The sequence below is a fragment of the Taudactylus pleione genome, unplaced genomic scaffold (genome assembly GCF_031769625.1).
Source record: "Taudactylus pleione unplaced genomic scaffold, aTauple2 ptg000004l, whole genome shotgun sequence".
Lineage (NCBI taxonomy): Eukaryota > Metazoa > Chordata > Amphibia > Anura > Myobatrachidae > Taudactylus > Taudactylus pleione.
In genome coordinates this window covers 5,921,126-5,941,080 of record NW_028284407.1, presented here as the reverse complement: position 1 = coordinate 5,941,080, position 19,955 = coordinate 5,921,126, and the positions used below count along the sequence as shown (strand labels likewise).

General features: G+C 47.5%; 1 protein-coding gene across 2 annotated transcripts in view; it reads left to right on the top strand.

The window, feature by feature from the left end:
- The window catches only part of SP3 (Sp3 transcription factor), a 57,409-nt gene extending 37,750 nt beyond the window's left edge, over nt 1–19,659 (top strand). For both annotated transcript variants that reach the window (XM_088472195.1, XM_088472117.1), the window contains 3 exons: nt 8,381–8,573; nt 9,799–9,995; nt 18,338–19,659. In XM_088472195.1, the coding sequence (XP_088328321.1) occupies nt 8,381–8,573; nt 9,799–9,995; nt 18,338–18,651 (704 nt within the window). In that variant the 3' untranslated portion in view covers nt 18,652–19,659. The remainder of the gene's footprint in view (nt 1–8,380; nt 8,574–9,798; nt 9,996–18,337) is intronic.
- Nucleotides 19,660–19,955: the final 296 nt, after the last annotated feature.

Sequence of the window (19,955 nt, the reverse complement as noted above, 5' to 3'; positions counted from 1 at the left end):
TTTGGGGTACTTTTGAGGGCACATTGAAAAATGTAAAAAAAATTATAAGAATTATCTTTCAACTTAAAATATTGTAATTAACTTTGGGGTGCCTAACTAACGAAAAAGTTGATTTTGGGGTAATTTGAGGATTTTTTTTTTTTTTTTACCCCCCAAAAATGACATGTAATTTTTGAAATAATTAAGCTAATTTAAAACTTTCAAATGCCTAACTAGTCATTAGGGTGTGTCAAAAGGGGTTCAGAACAGGGTCCCGACATTTTAACCTTTAAAATAAAGATTTTCCTTTCCAAGGTGCTTGTGGAAAGTTGCGAATTCAGTCTGACTGATTCAGTGCGAGTTGCTAATTGGATACGCGAATTCGAAGTGAAAATCGCACCTCGCAGTTCGCACCTAATTGGTTGACCCCCTATGTGTCTGTCCCTCTAAGTGGAGACTGTTTTTCTTATGGACAACTTTACATGGCCCTTTTGCATGTCACGTCAAAACTAAATATTTTTATGTTGACGTCAGGAGGGCAAAACGACTAATCTCATCTACTAGGCAATTTTATAAGACCTTGGTGAAAGACCACTATTGCCATAAATTCAAAATTGCTCCTATGCGAAGCCATGGTGGATCGCTAATTACAAAAATATGTATATATAATCTAAATACACATAGAGCGGTATCCAATTAGCCCCGAACAGTGTTCGGGCGCTAATTGACCTCCGCGATCGACGAAAGACGGGGATATTTCGCAGGTTTTCGCCAATGTTTTTTTTTCACCCTATTCTATTATTTCGGTCGAAATAATAGGATAATTTTCCCGAAAACACATAGGTCCGCGAGCTTATCACGGCACCTATGTGTTTTCGCCTTTCTTCAGGTGAAAAAACGGAAATTATCGTGGATTCTTTTTCGGGACACAGGTACAGAAAAAAAACTCATAAGTGCTGACGTCAGGCTGACTTCGGGGCTAATTGGATAGCCCCGGGTGAGGTAGTTAGCTGCGGTAATTTACCGCGGCTAATTGGATACCCTCCATATAGGGGAAGCCAGTAATAAAGTCGTAGACAATGTATGTATTAAATATAAAATGTGATTAACCAAAATATATAATGGCGAATACTGGAAATATGTAAACTCAATCAAACATGGCAGTCCTGCTGTAGAGTGATAGATAAAATAATGCACGTATACAATATGTTATTATACTGAAGTACTTGTGAGCTTTGAAACTGTGCACATGCTCAGTTTGTTGTAGGGCGTAATTAAGGAAGAAGACTGGCACTTTATAGCTGTTGGATAAGGGCTATTTCACACACGCTGGTTTTGACCGGCCAGCAAAAAAAAACATTCAAAGCCGGATGTTTTTTTCCCCCCTGCAATTGGTGTCTTTCACGTGTAATGGCTTTAAGCTGTTTTTAATGATGCGGTTTGTTTTTTTTAAAGTAGTAGGCATGCGCAGCAGCAGATGGCGTTGTGGGCGGGTACAAGGTAAAAACCAAGCCAGTGCGTGTGACGGGAAACATTGGAATTTGTGCTTCAGTGACGGCACGGCAGCCATCCTTGTCAGTGGATATTTCCGGCTGTAACAAGGCGACCGTGCTGTCTGAAAGGACCCATCTGTTTCCAAGCATTAGTAAAAATACTACACGGCAAAAAAAGCCTGTTTGTTTTCTTTTTTTTTTGCCGGCTGGTGAAACCCGGCAGGTGTGAAGTAGCCCTAACTGAATTTCTACATCAGGGTCCATAGGGTATCCACAGGATACCTTGGGGTATAGGTGATGACGTCAGGCATCGGGCACCATAGAGTTACGTTTTCAGCCTCCCAGGATGCACAGTTTCGTTGGTGCCCGGCTCGGAGTCGGAGCACATGTTTAGAGGGGGGCTAAGAACAGCCCCTGAAGTTTTCTTCAAGGCAGCCGTGGCTGCACATCTGGGAGTACAGCATGGACAGTCACTGCTGACGTCCATGCTGTCTCCCCTACACCCTGCCGGTACCAGAACCCCGGTACTGATCCGGGGATGCTGGTAAGCATCTGGGGTCACGGCTAGCGGTGCCCCCAGATGTTTCGGACCATAGCCGGATTCAAGGGACAGCAGGTAAGCAGCGTGGGTCCCGCGGTGGGTCCCTGCTGAGCACATGGTCCACAGTCCCCAGGCAGGGGCTGCAGCGTGGAGCCAGGTAACTAACCTGCGCTTCCGCTACCCCCCTGGGACAGCGGACCGCAGCTGAGCGGTAAGCGCTGCGGCGTCCCAGGGGTTAATTGCGTGCCTGGGGAGCGCGCCTTCCCTGTACACAGCCGGCGCCTCCCCCGCTGCACACAGCTCTCTCTGCGCTGCCGATTGGTCCTGTGGCAGCGCTCCTCCCCCAGGCCGGCCTCCTCTCTGCTCCTCAGTGGCCATCTTTGCATGGTGAACGCTGCTGGAGCTGCTGATGGTGGCATCGCGGTCTGGGTCCCCCGGCATACCTCTCCTCCTGAAGTTACAGGTCTGTGTATGCAGCGCTGTGTCCTACCAGACTCTGTCTGTGTAGTTGAGAAACAGCGCTGATAGTGCAGGGATTGATTTATTCTGCATTGTATGTGACTTCTGCTAGCGTCTGCTACCTGTACTTTCACTTTCTACTGTCAGCCATTTTACTGTCCCTGCTCTTCCTCTGTAAAGCCCTTGCAGTGCGGTGATTGCACGGTGGTTCTCCTAACGAGTATCAGTGAGAGGGGTCACATACTTACCATCATGTCTGAGAGTGAATTTCCTCTCCAGCTTATGTGTACTAAGTGCAATGTACCAATAGCGGAGGGGGAGGGTAACGTGGAGGGGATATGTCGGCAGTGTTATTTATTGGCACGGCCAATTACTGTCAAGGCTCCGGTACAGGAACCGCCCTGGGCTTGTTTCGCTAAGGCGCTTACAACCCTAGTGGGCCAGCTAGCTCCGCCACCTGCGTTTTCTCAGATGGGATTGTCCCAGCAGTCAGTGGTGTCGTCACCTATGCAGGGGTTCCCGAGACAACTGATGGTACCCCAGGCAGTCTCCCTTTTTCCCCTCCCCAGGTTTCACAGGAGCCTGCGTGGGTTAATTCACTGACAAGTTCGGTACAGCATTTGTCGGACGTGTTACAAGGGGAGTGTGTGTTGCGGCCTGTGGCGTCTGTCTGCTCCTTATGAGTATGACGACGTGACGTCCGATGGGGAGATTCTGGATCTAGCTGACCAAGAACCTCTTCGTACTAAAGAGTCGGACGCTAAGTCCAAGGTTTATATTCCTGGACTTATTCGGGCAGTCCGCACGGCTTTAGTTATTGAGGATGACGATCATCCGGTGTCCAAGTCCAAATATGCCTTTTTCAAGGATATTAAGGGTGACGCCACAGTGCTTCCTCTTTCGGGTCAGTTAGTTGGCCATTTAGAGGAGGCGTGGAAACACCCCGGTAAACTGTATCAGCCTCAGAGGCGCTTAGCTGTGGCTTATCCGTTTGCGGACAATTATTTTTCTAAATGGGAATCCCCTCCACAAGTGGATTCTCATGTGACACGCCCAGTCCGAAGTGCCACCTTGCCCATGCCCTCCATGTCCTCCTTGAAGGATGCTACGGACCGCAAGGTGGAGATCTGCCTAAAGGCCATTTATTCCCTTGCGGGGGCATCCAGACCGGCTACGGACGTATGTTGGGTAGCCAGAGCTATGGAGCGCTGGGCTGATAGTTTGGAGGCCTCTTTGGATTCCGACTGTTCGGCTGAACAGGCCTAGTTGGTAGGCAATCTCCGGGATTCGGCCACTTATATCAATGAAGCGGCCTTGGATATCAGTATCCTCACATCTAGGATTTCTTCGGCAACTGTTGCTGCTCATTGCACGTTATGGTTGCGATCTTGGAAGGCGGACGCTGATTCCAAAAAGGGCTTAGAAGCTTTGCCCTTTAATGGAGAAGTCCTATTTGGTCCAGATCTGGACAAAATTGTAGCCCTGCTGGCGGCAGCCAAATCTGCATGTCTACCGTCTGCTGCTGTTCCTTCAAGTTCGGGTACGTCGTCCTTGCGGCCTTACAGGGCCCAGGGTAGGCCTAAAGCACAGTCTCTTCCCCGATAGGCTGGGCCCAAGAAATCGGACAAGCCCAGGAAACAGGCCTGGAGTACCAGACGTCCGGCCCCTAAGTCAGATGACAAACCTGCAGCCTGACGGTCCAGGCCTCCCTTTGGGGGGTCCCAAAGTGGGAGGCCGCCTGCTGCAGTTCGCCCAGTGTTGGTCGGTAACCACGACAGACATTTGGGTTCAAGAGGTGGTTTCTCACAGGTATGCCCTCTCCTTTCGGCACAGGCCCCCATCCCGGTTCTTCACCATCGGCCTTCCATTAGACCGGAACAAAGCCTTGGAACTGCGGAAGGTTTTGCACACTATGCTCCAGGCTGGAGTTATAGTGCCTGTTCCATTCTCCCAGTGGGGCCAGGGTTTCTATTCCAATCTATTTTTGGTGCAGAAACCCAATGGGTCGTACCGTCCGATTCTCAACCTCAAGGCCCTCAACAAGTCATTGCGGGTGCCGCGGTTTCGGATGGAGACCCTACGGTCCATCATTCTGGCACTGGAACCTGGGGATTACATGGTGTCATTGGATACTTGCGCTTACCTGCATGTTCCTATTCTTTTGCGCCATCAGCAGTTCCTCAGGTTTGCAATCCGCAACGATCACTTCCAGTTCCGGGCATTACCTTTTGGCCTGGTAACAGCCCCGCGAGTGTTCACCAAGGTCATGGCGGCTTAGCTGCAGGGAGTCCGCATGTTGCCGTACCTGGACGACTTTCTGTTGGTGGCAGGATCTCCAGAGCTCCTTCTATGCCATTTGGACCTGACTATTGCAGTACTGCAACGTCACGGCTGGTTAATAAACTGGCAAAAGTCCACCCTGATCCCGTCTCAGAGGATTCTGCACCTCGGAGCCTTATTGGACTCCAGACAGCAGCAGATCTTTGTGACGGAGGAAAAGATCTCTGCCTTACAGTTGAGGGTGCGCAGTTGTCTGCAGAGTTGCCGAGTGTCTCTGCACTCGGCGATGAGGTTGCTGGGCTCCATGGTGGCAGTATTCGACATGGTGGAATATGCCCAGTTTCACTGCAGACCTCTGCAGCAATTGATCCTGTCCAAATGGAATGGACTGCCTCAGAGTCTAAAATCCCAGACGATGGTGCTCACTCCGAAGGTTCGCCTGTCTCTAGCCTGGTTGCGGACGACCCATCTCAATAGGGGTCGTCCATTTTGGGTGGTGAACTGGGTTCTGTTAACAACGGACGCCAGTCTTCGGGGCTGGGGAGTGATCACGGGTCCACACTTGTTCCAGGGCAGGTGGACTCAGGCAGAACAGGAGCTTCCAATAAACATCTTGGAGCTCCACGCGGTTTTCAATGCTCTCCAGCAGGCACATCGGGTTCTCCAAGGTCACCCCGTGCAGGTCCGGTCGGACAACGCCACCACCGTGGCCTACATAAATCGGCAAGGAGGAACCCGAAGTCGGACGGCACTCGGACGGTAGAGGTGTCCCGCATCCTGGTCTGGGCGGAGCGCAATCTCCCAGCTATATCAGCAGTATTCATCCTGGGAGTCCTCAATTGGGAGGCGGATTTTCTCATTCGCCAGGACGTACATCCGGGGGAATAGTCTCTGCACCAGGACGTCTTTCAACTTCTGGTGGACAGGTGGGGTCTTCCAGAGATAGACCTCATGGCGTCTCGGCACAACAACAAGTTGCCGGTGTACGGGTCTCGAACAAGAGACGAAAAGACGTCTCTGGTGGATGCTCTGTACGTCCAGTGGACGTTCCGGTTTGCTTATCTCTTTCTTCCGTTTTCCCTTCCGCGGGTAATCCGGAGATTCAAACAGGAAGGAGGGACCATCCTATTGATAGCTCCCGCGTGGCCCAGGCGGCACTGGTTCTCAGACCTTCAGAGTCTGTCCGTGGACATTCCTCTGCGGTTGCCGCTGTGACCGGACCTGCTATCACAAGGTCCTTGTCTTCACCCGGACCTGGCTCGGCTGTCTTTGACGGCGTGGCTGTTGAGACGGCCATTTTAAGGTCCAGGGGTTTTTCCAGTTCTGTGGTGCATATCATGCTAAGAGCTCGGAAACCATCTTCTGCAAGAATACACCATCGTGTGTGGCATACGTTCTTCCAGTGGTGTCAACCGAGAGGTTATGCCCCTCGGGAGTTCCGTCTGTCTAGAGTGTTAGCTTTCCTACAGGCGGGGCTAAACCATGGGCTTCACCTTGCTTCTCTGAAGGTGCAGGTGTCTGCCCTGTCCGGGTGGTTCCATCGTAGGATTGCTGCGATCCCTGATGTGCGCTCCTTTATGCAAGGTGTTCTTCGAATTCAGCCACCTTTTGTTCCACCGGTGGCACCTTGGGATTTAGCTGTGGTCCTGAGGGCTCTCCAAGGACCGTCGTTTGAACCACTGGGCTCAGTGGACCATAAATGGCTGACAGCTAAAACAATATTCCTTCTGGCCATTGCTTTGGCCAGATGGGTTTCTGACTTAGGGGCTCTCCTGTAGACCCCGTTTTCTGATTTTTCATAGGAACAGGGCGGTGCTGCGCACTCGTCCTGTATTCCTTCCCACAGTTGTTTCAAGTTTCCATATCAACGAGGAATCGTTATGCCGGCTTTTAACTCTCCTGATCTTTTAGTGGGTGAGGCCACTTTGGACATTGTGCGTGCCTTAAGGATTTATGTTGACCGCACTTCTTAGTTTAGGAAGTCGGACGCCTTGTTTGTCCTCTATGGCTTCCTTAAAAAGGGTTGGCCTGCTTCAAAGCAAACTTTGGCAGGTTGGATTCGTATGGCAATTTCAGAAGCTTATCTTCATGAAGGCCTTCCGGTTCCATCCTCTGTGAGGGCTCATTCCACTAGGTCTGTAGGTCCTTCGTGGGCAGCTAGACGTGGTGCCTCTGCAGTCCATATCTGCAAGGCTGCCACGTGGTCCTCTGTCCATACCTTTGTGGGGTATTATGCGTTTGACACCTTTGCCTCTCAGGATGCTTCCTTCGGGCGGCGGATTCTCCTTTCAGCACAGGAGCGTCCCCGCCCTTAAAGGTTACTGCTTTGGGACATCCCCAAGGTATCTTGTGGATACCCTATGGACCCTGATGTAGAAAATATGAGATGGTAAGAACTTACCTTTGTTATCTCTATTTCTACGAAGTCCATAGGGTTCCACAGGACTCCCGCCCTGTCGCACCTGTGCTGCAGATGGGCTTTATTCTGGTCACCGTTTTTTTCCGTCTCCCTCTGGTGAGAATGTGATTCATGTGTGTGTCCAGATCTTTTTTCTCTCTTCCTTCTCCTCCAGCCTATGGCTTGGTACGTAACTGAGATGCCTTGGCTCGGGGGCAGGGTATAGGAGGGGGACCCTAGTGCATCCTGGGAGGCTGAAAAGTTAACTCTATGGTGCCCGATGCCTGACGTCATCACCTATACCCCAAGGTATCCTGTGGAACCCTATGGACTTCGTAGAAATAGAGATAACAAAGGTAAGTTCTTTCCATATCTCATATTATTTACTAGCTGCTAAGATTTCAAAAGGAAATTTGCTATCACAGGTTCAGAAACCGGCTGTAGATTTAGCATTTATGGGTAGTCTTCAAAAGATCAATGGATAAATTGTCTTTGAAAGAGACCATCCTTTGGTAAGGGGAAGTACACAATCTCCAAATAGGAGTTCATTTACATGTAGAGTGTCGGCTATTCACTATTCCAGGACAAGGCTAGGAACATTTTGTGACTTACAGTAAGTGTTGAATTGTGATTTTTAGGGTACTTTTGGAATCATGGACCCATACACTCCGCCCCCCTCTTTTACCATCTTGGAGTACGACGTTCAGGCCATCCAATTGATTAGTAAAATACAGAACAAGGGAGTGCATATAGAATATCTAAGTATCAATTCTATGCCGGAATCTTGAGACCAATCAGTGGTATTTGTTGTCTATAGACATTGTTTCTATTTTTTTTATTATTGAATAGTGATTTTTCATGTTATATTAAACAAAATTTGTTTTATTCTATATGCACTCCCTTGTTCTGTATTTTACTGGTTATGTATAGCTATATAAGTGTTCCCAGCACTTTAAGTGGGAGCTGCTTTACAGTTGTTAATTAACCATATTTTAATTGTGTTCACTTTGCGCCTGATATATACATAGGTTACCTTTTCTTTTGTTTTTTTTTTCATCTAATTAATTAACTTTTTTAGTAAAATGTGGTAACATGGGATTTCGATCTATACCCTCCCCTCCCATGGTTTTCATTGTGAATTATGTACATGAGAAATAGCCAAGTTTGTAGTTGGTGTGAATAGAAGTTATATAATATGTTACAATGTCTTTTCACTTTCCTCCCAATCAGGTATACGGATTAAGGAGGAAGAACCGGATCCAGAGGAGTGGCAACTTACCAGCGATTCTACAGTCAACACCAATGATTTAACTCACCTGAGAGTCCAAGTTGTTGACGATGAACTCGACCAACCTAATCAAGAGGGAAAAAGACTAAGGAGAGTAGCCTGCACTTGTCCCAACTGTAAAGATGGAGCTGGAAGGTTCGTACACTTGGCAAAGATATTGAAACTGCAATCCAAAAGTGTGTCAGCACTAAGTTTCTTAATAAAGACCTCATATTTATATTTAAATGTATTAACTCTGAGTTTACTTTGCTTTGTTTATTCAACTGTGTGCTAGCACAGCAACTTGGAATTCCTGCTGGATGTAACGCATATATTGAAGAAGTAATTGGTTTACTTTGTAGACCATGTTTGCATGTCTCAAAATGCAGCAGTCCTTGATTACTTTTATCATGCCATCATTTATTTTATTTTATACTATAGTGTAATCGTATCCAACCTTGTGAATAGTGGCATTTCTAATTTTTATCCAATGTGGTAGGAGGCAGCACCCTTGCTCCCCCCTGTGATATTGATCCTATGCCAGTTAGTGTATCTGACCACTTGCATGTACAAGACACTATTACATTTGGGTGCACAAGCTAAATATTGTGAGCTTGTTGGTTTTAAATTGTATTATTCTCTACAAACTGGTGGGTCAATTTACTAAGTCCCTAACTGCCATTTTTCAAATACAGCCTGTGACATGGCAGTTAGGAGCTGATTGGCTGGTACTTTATCTCCGTTCTGTTTATCTCCATCCAAGGCTTAGTAAATAGATCACTATGAGCAAACATTGCTTGCAGTTTTTCGTATTTTAATGTCTCAAATGTATCAACTCCTGTTGGTTGCAGTTATATATTAAGCCTTGAATACACTATATGATTTCTCGGACGATATGCCCGATTCTAACGGATCGAAACAACGTATCGTCCAAATCGTGTAGTATGTACCCACTATGTCGGCTGTTGCGCGCTCCCGTGGGGTAGTCAGCCGCACCGTCCGGTCATCCCTACATGCAGTTCAACCAGACGATGCGACGGACGACCCCATGCAGCAGGATGCGTCAGGGGCCGACAAATCGAGCGGTCGGGGACCGGATCGTCTAATGTGTACCGGCCACCTGATATATCGGCAGGGAGGTCGTTCGTCGTATATCACTGGATACACACATCGTATAGTGTGTACCCAGCTTTAGTCTCTTGATCAGTAAATAATATAAACTGAATATGAAAACATAAGGCTATTTGTTTGTTTGTTTTACAAAAAAAATTAGTATTAACGTTATTCTCGCAGTTTTATGTCACTTTGGGGCACGTCTGTTTACCTGCCACAGAATACATGCAGTGCACGTGGTTTAATTTTATTTCTCCAACTATTTTAGGGGTACCAATCTTGGAAAGAAAAAGCAACACATCTGTCACATCCCAGGATGCGGTAAAGTGTATGGTAAAACTTCTCATCTGAGAGCCCATCTGCGTTGGCATTCGGGGGAGCGTCCCTTTGTTTGTACTTGGATGTTTTGTGGCAAGAGGTTCACTCGAAGTGATGAACTGCAGCGACATAGAAGAACACATACTGGTAAGGACAGGGTATTTGGCATCTAATTTACAGTTGGCATCACTGATATGTAATTTAACCGTCTTGGATAAGTTGAGCTAATGGAGACAATGCTCTTATAGAACCCTTTTTTTTATGTGTTCAGTAAAGTTTAGTATCCCATTAATAAGGCAATGAGGTGTCAGTAATTGAATTGTTAGCAAGGATTTCAGTTATTGGCTGTGCAGATCTGTGCACCTTTATGGGGTGCGAGGGAAAACTGGCGGCATCCATCCTGGAACAACACATCATGCGCATCCCGCCTAATTGAATTTGCCCCAAGTTGTCCTCTTTAATCATATTGTCCTTGATCAGACTATTTTCCAAACTATAGTGAATACATCAATATCATCCCTTGGTAATCTGAGCTGAGCAGTGTTCTCCACATTCAAGTTACTTCCTTTTTATGGAAATGCTTTTCCCTAGTGCTTTGCTGGCCAACCCAGTTCTCAAGGAGCCCTAACGGTTTATATTTTCCAACCCACCTAGTTGGGGCACCGATGTAGTTATTTACTAACTGTCACATTTTAAGATGCAGTACATTCATTTCTAATGCTGGGCATACACTGCCAGGTAAAATGCCTGTCAGACCGACAGACATTTTATCTGGCAGCCCGACACCTGGCAGATAACACGGGCATACACTGTGAGACATTTCCCTGTTCCTTCTCTGTGAAGGACTAGGGAAATGTCTGTCGGTCGGCCGCGGTTGGGAATACACTGTCCAATGAGGCCGCCTTTCACTTTGCAAATATTGTATCGAACTGGCATGCCCGACCGATTGATATCATCTCATTGGTCGTCTGCATACACTGCAATTATCTGGACGTTCCGCTGGATAACTGTATAGCAAATGCCCAACATAACTGACACATTCTACAAATCCACAGGTAGTCTGGGAAACATGAACTGTTAAGATGGGTATACACTTGTCCAATCTGCATTCAGTCTGACCCCAGACCGACCAGTTGGTCTGACATTGGACATGTGTGTACCCTCACCCGACCGATGCCTTTATCCGATCCTGGTCGCAGGGTCTGGTCAAATGCTCTTTAAACATGCTTAAAAATCAGGAAACCCGACTGCTGATCAGCCGACTGATGTAGAAGTGTGTTGGCTGCTAAGACCGGAGGTGACCATCATTCTCTGGAAACGGTGGCTCAGCACATCATCAGCAGCATCTGTCAGCTGGGCACAAACCAGCAGCAGCGGCACTGCCTGGCAGCCGAGAGTTACCTGCTGCAGCTATGTAGTAGGGTCCGGCAGAGGTCCAAGGTGTGGAGGCGGACCGAGATTCGGAGGGATCCCAGCACCATCTGCCGATTCGACATATGCTATGGACAGCCATTACCGCAGAGTTCGGCAGCGGCTGTGGCTGAGGTGGTGGGTTTTTCATCGGTACTCTATGTGCATAATGGCGGCAAGGCCTATTTGAAAAATGAATAATCACGGCTCACCACATTATCACCCCCATGCTGGCTGACATTAACCAGTGTGAGGCAACAGCAGGGAGTCTGTCGGTGTAGAAGGTACGGAGAAGAGCTCCAGAAGATTGAAGCAGAAAGACAACGCCGGCCGTTTCAAAAGGGCTTAAACAGGCCCATCGCTCAACCGGGTTAAGATGTGTTCAATAAAGTACTAAAACTTTCGATGTCCTATATTTATTTTAATATTTTTTTTACAGATATATTACAGGTGCCAGGAGGCCCTTAGTGTTCGGACATGCTTGCACTCTTGGTTTCACAATGCCATCATGCCAAGACAGGCTTGCTGGGACTTGTAGGCCACCTGTAAAGACCAATTTCTACTTCAGGGTCCATAGGGGGTCCACAGGGTTGACCTTGGGGTATAGGTTGGGAACCAAATCCGGGCACCACGCAGTTAAAGCTTTTAGCTCCCAGGATGCACTTGGGTCCACTCTCCCTATAACCCCGCCCCCCAGCCAGAGGCACCTCAGTTTAAGTTGGTGCCCGGCCGGAGTCGGGTCACCGTTACTGCAGGGGGGCTGCTTAGCAGCCTCTAAGCTTAAAAGAGTTTTGTTTTATTATTTTTTTACTACTCTTCAGAGCGGCAGCATCAGACTGTCCAATGGACGTCTGAGCTGCCGCTCCTACACCCCGCCGGCGCTGCGACGCCAGTACAGATCTGGGGATCGCAGCGGGACCCCAGAGTCTGTACTAGCCGGGCTCTGGAGGAATCCCTGGGCTGCTGCCGGATCGACGGGGACAGGTAAGTCGCGTGGTCACCGCTTGCGGTGACCCGCGTGTACATGCAGCCTTATGCCTCCGGTCTCTGGGGACAGACCGGAGGCGCTAGCGGTGGCGGCGGGCTCCCCCTCCATGGAGGCATACCCCGCGTGTCCACAGCCCACCAGGGATTATAGCGGCAGCGGGAGCCGGCATCCCGGGGGGTTAATTGCTAGCCAGGGGAGGAAGCCTTCCCTGTCTAGCGGCTCCTCCCCTCAGCTCAGCGCGCCTTTCAATACTACAGTCTGGCGTCGCTGAGCTGCTTCCTCCGCGGGCCACGCTTCTTCTGAGGTCTCCAGCGGCCATTATCTCTCTGTGGTGCTGCAGAACTCTTAGGATGTCAGTGAGCCCAGTCCCCCTGCGTACCTGGCCATTTGGGTGAGTGTACACAGCGCTATAGCCTTCCCAGACACTGAATCTGGGCAGTTGAATGTAGCGACATTGTGCAGTATATTATATGTCATGCTTATGTATGTATATATATTTTTCTGCATTGTATGTGACTTTTGCTAGTGCTGACTGTCTGCTTTTTCTCTCACCTGTCAGTGTATATCTATCCCTTTTCTTTATCTGCCCTAATACAGGTGTACCTGGGGTGGTTCTGAGACCTCACATATATATATTTGTTAATATCTGTGAGGTTTGTCACATACTGTTGCGTGCTGCACGTTGCCATATTTTAGATGGAACTGTGAGTTGCGTACGCTGATAATGGGTTCCTGCAGCTAATCTTAGCGTCAGTCAGGACCGGTATGGCGCTGCTTAATATTTCCGTCAAGATAGTCAGATATATCTGACCAGGAGATTGCACACGATACTGCACCCATTATTGCTATCCTGCAAGTCATAGCCTGCAGGAATTAGTGCGGAGGATTTTAACTCAGACAGGTTTACGTATGCGGCACCATCTGGTGCCGGGCCCCTTGCACGACCCCCTTAAAGGGCGTTGTTTCTCAGGATCCTCTCCTTTGAGGATCGCCGGGCGGGCCCCATTGTCGTCACTCGCTTGGAGTTACTTCACCATACTGCCCTTTGGAACTCGGGGTATCTCGCAATTTCTTGCAATTTACCCCTGTGTCACAGACTATCGCTCCCTGCCGGGGTTTTTCACAGTACATGAATTACCTCCGATACCACATCGGTCTGTCATTCCCCTTGCAGGGATTACCACAACGGCCACCCTGGTGGATGTCGTTTTATACGAAATACTAATTGGCGTGATATACGCCCTGTGGTTACTGACCAGTGGCTCTGCCGTGAACTGGATGGTATATTCGGCTCTTTCCCTCTCACATGGGGGGAGCCGATCTCAAGTATTATTATCCCTGCTTTGGGGCTGGTAGCCAGGCTCATTCTGGATATAGAGAATGTCGATCCTGCACCAGTATCATACATCTCCCGTTTTCTGCCCAGCGGGTGGATCTCATAGCGGGAGTCTGGCTGTCCCCAGATACGAGGAGTCACAAAGGCCTCCTGTTTCCCATTCCCTGAGGGTCCTCACAAGTAATGGAAATCCCCTTCTCGGATGGATTTGTATGTTAATCATCGGGTTACAGGCATTAATACGCCTCCCATCCCGGCCTGGACGAATTTTACGGATCCGTAGGTGGTAACTTTGCCTGAAATCAATGTACTCGTTTTCAGGGCCTGTTGCCCGTCCTACCATGGCCATCGCATGGTGATGCTTTTGTGACGTTTTTCCCCTCCAACACGTCTGAGGTTCAAATATCTTTTTGCCGCTCACAAAATATGCAGTGGTCATATGTGGGATTACCTCATGGGATGCCGGTCTTCTAACTTTCAGGGTTTCGGCGGCGGCTGTATCCGCCGCAGTACCCTATGGCTGCGTTATGGGAAAGCAGAGGTGCACACTCCTTCCAGGGGGAAGTTCTTGTTTGGTCCTGACCTTGACAAGATCGTTGCATCATTGGCAGTATCACTAATGGGGAGATACCGTCTTTAGCTACTCCCACTACATTCGGACTAACTCTGTTAAGTCTTTTTGTCCTCAGGGTCAGCCTAAAGGCCTGTTTTTTCCTAGGCTGTCGGCCTCCACGGGGGCCACCATATCCAGTACCGAGCAGTCCTGGACTTCCGGACGACCCTGTTTCTACACCTGAGGATATACCCTCAGCCTGACGGGACAGGTCTACATCTGGGGAATTTCCAGAGTGAGGTACTGATTCTCAACGGCCTCTCATTGCTCATGCAGCCTCCTCACAGGCATTGTTACACGGGCCCTTCTTCAGAACTGATCAGGGCCTTACAATCCCAGAAAGCTATACAGTCTTTGTGGTAAGCAGAGCTATTTCGGCCAACCTCACTATCTCAGTGAGGGACTGGTTGTTCTACTTTCTTTTTGGGGCGGTGACCGACTGGTCCTCCTTTGCCTATACTCTGTCTCAAATCCCTGAATCAGATTCCAACGGTGCCTTGACTCAGGTGGAATCGTCCATGCTCCATCATCCGATGTTTGGAACCTGGGGATTTTATGGTATATCCGAGTATTCAGGATACGTACCTACGGGTACATACAGAGCCCTCTCATCAGCATGGGTTCAGGTTTGCTGTGCCACAGCAACACTTGTAAGTTTCGGGCTCTGCCTTTTGGGGCTGTCCTCAACTCCACCGGGGTTTACCAGCTTTATGGATTTTCTGACAGTTCACCTGTTCAGTGTATCCAAATGCTCCTTTCTCTGGACGGTCTCCTGCTTTTAGCAGGATCACCAAGGTACTTTACCGCCAGGTCAGGATAACCGGGGCTTCTTCTCGGCACAGATAATTAGTCAACGGAGGAAAAGTCCTCCCTGCATCCCTCACAGGGTTTTCTTCATCTGGGAGCACTGCTGGATTCTCAGAATCTGAGAATTTTTCTGGCGTAAGACAAGATCTCCACTCTTCAACTTCGAGTGTGCGGATATCTACGCAGTCGACATATGTCATTACTCTTTGTGATGCGCGGTCTACCAGAGTGTCTACCTTTTGGTAGGGTGGAATGTGCTCAGTTCCATTCCAGGCCTTGCCATAATTGACTCCCCTCCAGATGGATCGAGTTTTTTCCATCGGATCGCTGTTCGAACGATGATACTTTCTCCGGAGGCGAGTTGGTCTCTGTCCGGGTGGCTATGGCCATCTCGTCCAGGGTGTTCTTTGCTAAAGACAGTGTCTGGTCCGCATTCATTTCGGGGCAGTTGGACGTCTGTCGCTTCTGCCCTGCCACTTAACTTGTTGATACTTTAAGCTGTCTTGGACTTTCACTCTGGCCTAACCCATTTGTCACGGTAAACCTGAATAGGTTCAGTCCGACAGTGTCACAACAGTGGCTTCCATCTAGGCAACACTGGTAGTTGGGTGGCAATGTTAGGAATGTCACCCATTCTGACATAGTCCAAGGGTCTTCTCCTGGCCAACTCTGCGGTGTTTATTCCCGGAGCTCTCCATTGGGAAGCGGGCTTCCTCAGCCGTCACGGCGTGCATCCCGGGGACTAGTCTCTTCTCCAAGAGAGGTTTCAACTCCTGGTGAGCAGAGGGGGCCTCCCTGAGGGGATTGATCCCCATGGCCTTCTGACTCGATCACACATTACCGGTGTTACAGTCCAGCTCTAGGAGTACTGAGGCTACCTTCAGTGACTCTTTGTCAGTGAAGTGGTCCTTCCACTTTGTGTACCTGTGTCCTCCGGTCTCCCTTCTTCCTCGAGGTCTTCGGAAGTTTAATTCGAGACGGAGGGGCTTTCCTTCTGGGGGCTCCAGGTCGTCCCAGACATCACTGGTACTAAGATTTTCGGAGTCTCCTCCTCGATGCTCCGTTCCTACTGCTTCACTATCTGGACCTGTTGTCTCAGGGTCCTTGTTTTTCCCTGGATCTGGATCGCTTGTCTTTAACTGCGCCCCTACTGTGGTCCTCGGGCTTCCCTGGCTCTGTCTTCATTGAGATGTTTAGAGCAGATAGGCCAGACTTTGCTGGGATCTGCCACGGACTGTGGCGTACATAATTCTTATGATATCGTACCTGTCGATACGATCCTCCGGTGTCCAGGATTTCCAGATATTCTGGCATTCCTTCCAGCTGGCTTGGGTTTCACCCTTGGCCTGGCCTTCCTGACAGTGCGGATCTCTACACTGTCGGTATGGTTAAGATATGGAATTGCTCCGCTCTGGTATCCAGTTCATCCTTTGGAGTGTTTTCTGGATTATGTCTCCACTTGTCCTCCCTAGGGACTCCTGGGGAGTTAGTAGTGGTTCTTTGTTCCCTCCAGGGACAGTCAATGGAACCGCTGGTTGTGATAGCCATTACATGGTCTATTGTTTAAGCTCTCTCTCTCTCTCTCTCTCTCAGGGTGTTTAAATCAACCAGGAGAGTGTCTGAATGGGGAGCGTTCTCATGTGGCTCCCTCTTCTGGAGGGCATCATGTCAGGGTGTGAGTTGCTCTCGCCCTGTGTTTCTTCTTAAAGTGGTTTTTAGGTTCCATATTATTCTGGAACTTATGGTATGGCCATTCAGTTCCCAGTCCTCTCGGCTGTTGTGGCCTCATGGACTGTGGTCCGGCCTCTTTGGCTTTATGTGATCCGTTCAAGTTCCTTATGGTAAGCGGACTCCTTATTGGTGGTCTGCGGTTTCTGGTTTTAACAGGAAACGATGGCCGGCCTATAATGAAATGTTGACTGGATGGCCTCGTATGTCTTCCTCAGGGGCCTACCCATGGGTGGGCATTTCTGTCGTTGAGGCTTGTTTTTTTCTCGGGCCGTGTAACCCTCGTGGGCGGCTCGTCGTGGCGCCTCGGCTGTTTTGCCTTACTAGGTGTCCACGTGGTCTTCTGGCCATACCTTTTTAAGGTTCTAGGCATTGGTTTCCTTTGCCTCTCAGGATGCTTCCTTTTTGGCGACGGATTCTCCTCTCAGCACAGGAGCGTCCCCACCCTTGGTTGAACTGCTTTGGGACATCCCCAAGGTCAACCCTGTGGACCCCCTATGGACCCTGAAGTAGAAAACAAGAGATATGGTAAGAACTTACCTTTGTTATCTCTGTTTCTACGAAGTCCATAGGGTCCACAGGGCGCCCGCCCTGACGCACCTGGCTTCATATGGGCTGTGTTACTGGTCACCGGCTTCCCGTCTCCTTTTCTGTGAGTATGGTTCTAGAGTGTTCCAGTTTTCTCTCTCTTTTTCTCTCCTCCTCCGGCCTTTGGCTACTTACAATCTGAGGTGCCTCTGGCTGGGGGGCGGGGTTATAGGGAGAGTGGACCCAAGTGCATCCTGGGAGCTAAAAGCTTTAACTGCGTGGTGCCCGGATTTGGTTCCCAACCTATACCCCAAGGTCAACCCTGTGGACCCTATGGACTTCGTAGAAACAGAGATAACAAAGGTAAGTTCTTACCATATCTCTTGTTATCGCCATTAATCCCGCACCCACAGTCACCAGTTTGGGGCTGGTTAACGAAATGGTAGGAGGACCCCACGCTGTCTCCCTGCTTCTAGCGTTATCCAGCCTGGTGCTGGTTACTTGAATATAGGGGGGATCCCACATAGTTTTCCCCCCTATTTATCAAATACCAGACCAGACTCAGAGGTCCCCATGGCTGGTTACACGTTTTATTAACTTTTTTCTAAATGAACCGTTTCTTTAGCCTTCACAGATCATGCTGTGCCATGTAGCTCTGGCCATTATTATGTAAAGTTGTGTGAGAGTCGCAGCTGGCCTGCCCCAAATTGGAAGTGTGTGTACGTGATATAATCCTTTCAGCAGATCATGTCAGCAGATGCAGATTGTAGGTCTGCTGAAAATTGGACAAGTGTGTACGCAAAGATTGGAGATTGGATGTATAAACTGCAACCAGGTCTGGAGCTGAATCTCCTGAGGATTGGACAAGTGTGTATCCCGCTTTAGAAATCCTTAGCCACCCCTGCCCTTGTGCCTATGACCTACCCAAGCTCTACTTTTTAGTTGCCTTCAATCAGTTATTTCCAGCATAGTTTTTGTATATTTCTTTGTTAATGCTGTTGATGTATTTATTATGTTGATATTATGTTCTTTAAACTTAATCATAGACCACTTTTTTTTTCCCCCCTTTTATCCAATAGGTGAAAAGAAGTTTGTCTGTCCGGAGTGTTCCAAGCGATTTATGCGTAGTGATCACCTTGCCAAACACATTAAAACCCATCAAAATAAGAAAGGCATACATGCTAGCAGTGCTGTACTGGCATCCATAGAAGCTAAACCAGAAGATACATTGATAACAGCTGAAGGTACAACCCTCATCCTTGCAAACATTCAGCAGGGATCCGTATCCGGCTTAGGAACTGTAAATACCGGCACCAGCGGTCAGGATCTCCTCTCCAATTCTGAGATTCCCTTGCAGCTTGTCACAGTTTCCGGAAATGAGACAATTGAGTAAATATCACACAACACCTATTAATTGTGGTTATTTTTATACAGTAGTGGAAAAAAAAACCTTGTTCTTGAGTTCTTAGATATCTTTTTATTGATGTGCAAACTTTTTTGGATTGACAGTAACTTGGTTATACATGACACTGAAATGCCTTACTTTGTATGCTATTCCATAAGTATGAAGAAATGGTAAAATTGCATGGCTTTTGTAGGTACTTCTGGAATCTAGAATTGATGACATTTTACCATGACACATACAAGTATAAATAATGACAGATGGAGATGGTAGTCTAACCAAAATGCATCAATCCAGTGTGGTTTAGTGTAAAAAAAAAATAAAATAAAAAATTAAATATGAAAAAAAAAAATCAAAATCAAGAAAAAATTAAGAACATGTTGGTATTTATCTATTGTAAGATAACAAAGTTGATGGGTGACAAAGAAATTATGTTATGAAATGAGATTTTGTAATTTTCTTGATGACTGGAATTTTTATTATGCATAACTGACAAATCACGTTTCCCCAGCACACCTGGCTTCGGTTTCACCACAGCTCACCAACTTACCAATTTAACAACCGATTTGTTTTAATTAGGTGAATCTGTGTACACAATTTTAAGCATTTCTCTTGTAAAAAATAAAATTCTACAACAAGGTTTTAACTGGGCAGCAGCCACTGTCTAGACTGTTGATAAAAAAAGCCATGCATGAACATTAATTTGCCAAACCAAATCTTGTTTAAAATTGTTTGAGTCATGAAGGCAATATAACCAATGTTGAAAGACTTTGTAGGTTGAAGCATTTTTGAATGGTAAATGTTATGATTAAGCACCCATGTTATTGAACACTGGTGGACCAAAAACAGTGAACTGTTCGTCATTCAGCACATCTATCAATTTCGAGTACTCTGGCATCAAATCCATTGTTGTAAATTAAGTAGTCTAGCATATGCAAACATGATTTCAGTCATTTCCATAGTGACAATAAAAGGCATACAAATCCTAGTCATGGAGGGTGGGAGGGTGGGGAGAATATACAAGGGGTTTTTTTTTTTCCTTTTTTTAATTTTCCTTTTTAACTTAGTTGGTGAATCAGCATTTAAACAACCTATTTGCTTCTACCCATTAAAAATTGTATGTATCGAATACATGTATCTGATAAATATGTATATGTTTTTTTTATTATGTTGCTGTATTTTCGTTTTATTTTTTAATAATTGTTTATATTTTCAACTATAGAAAGTGTACAAATACAAAGTTACATTGCAGGTATGTAAGGTCTATACCATTTTTCTAAGAAGTAGCAAAATAA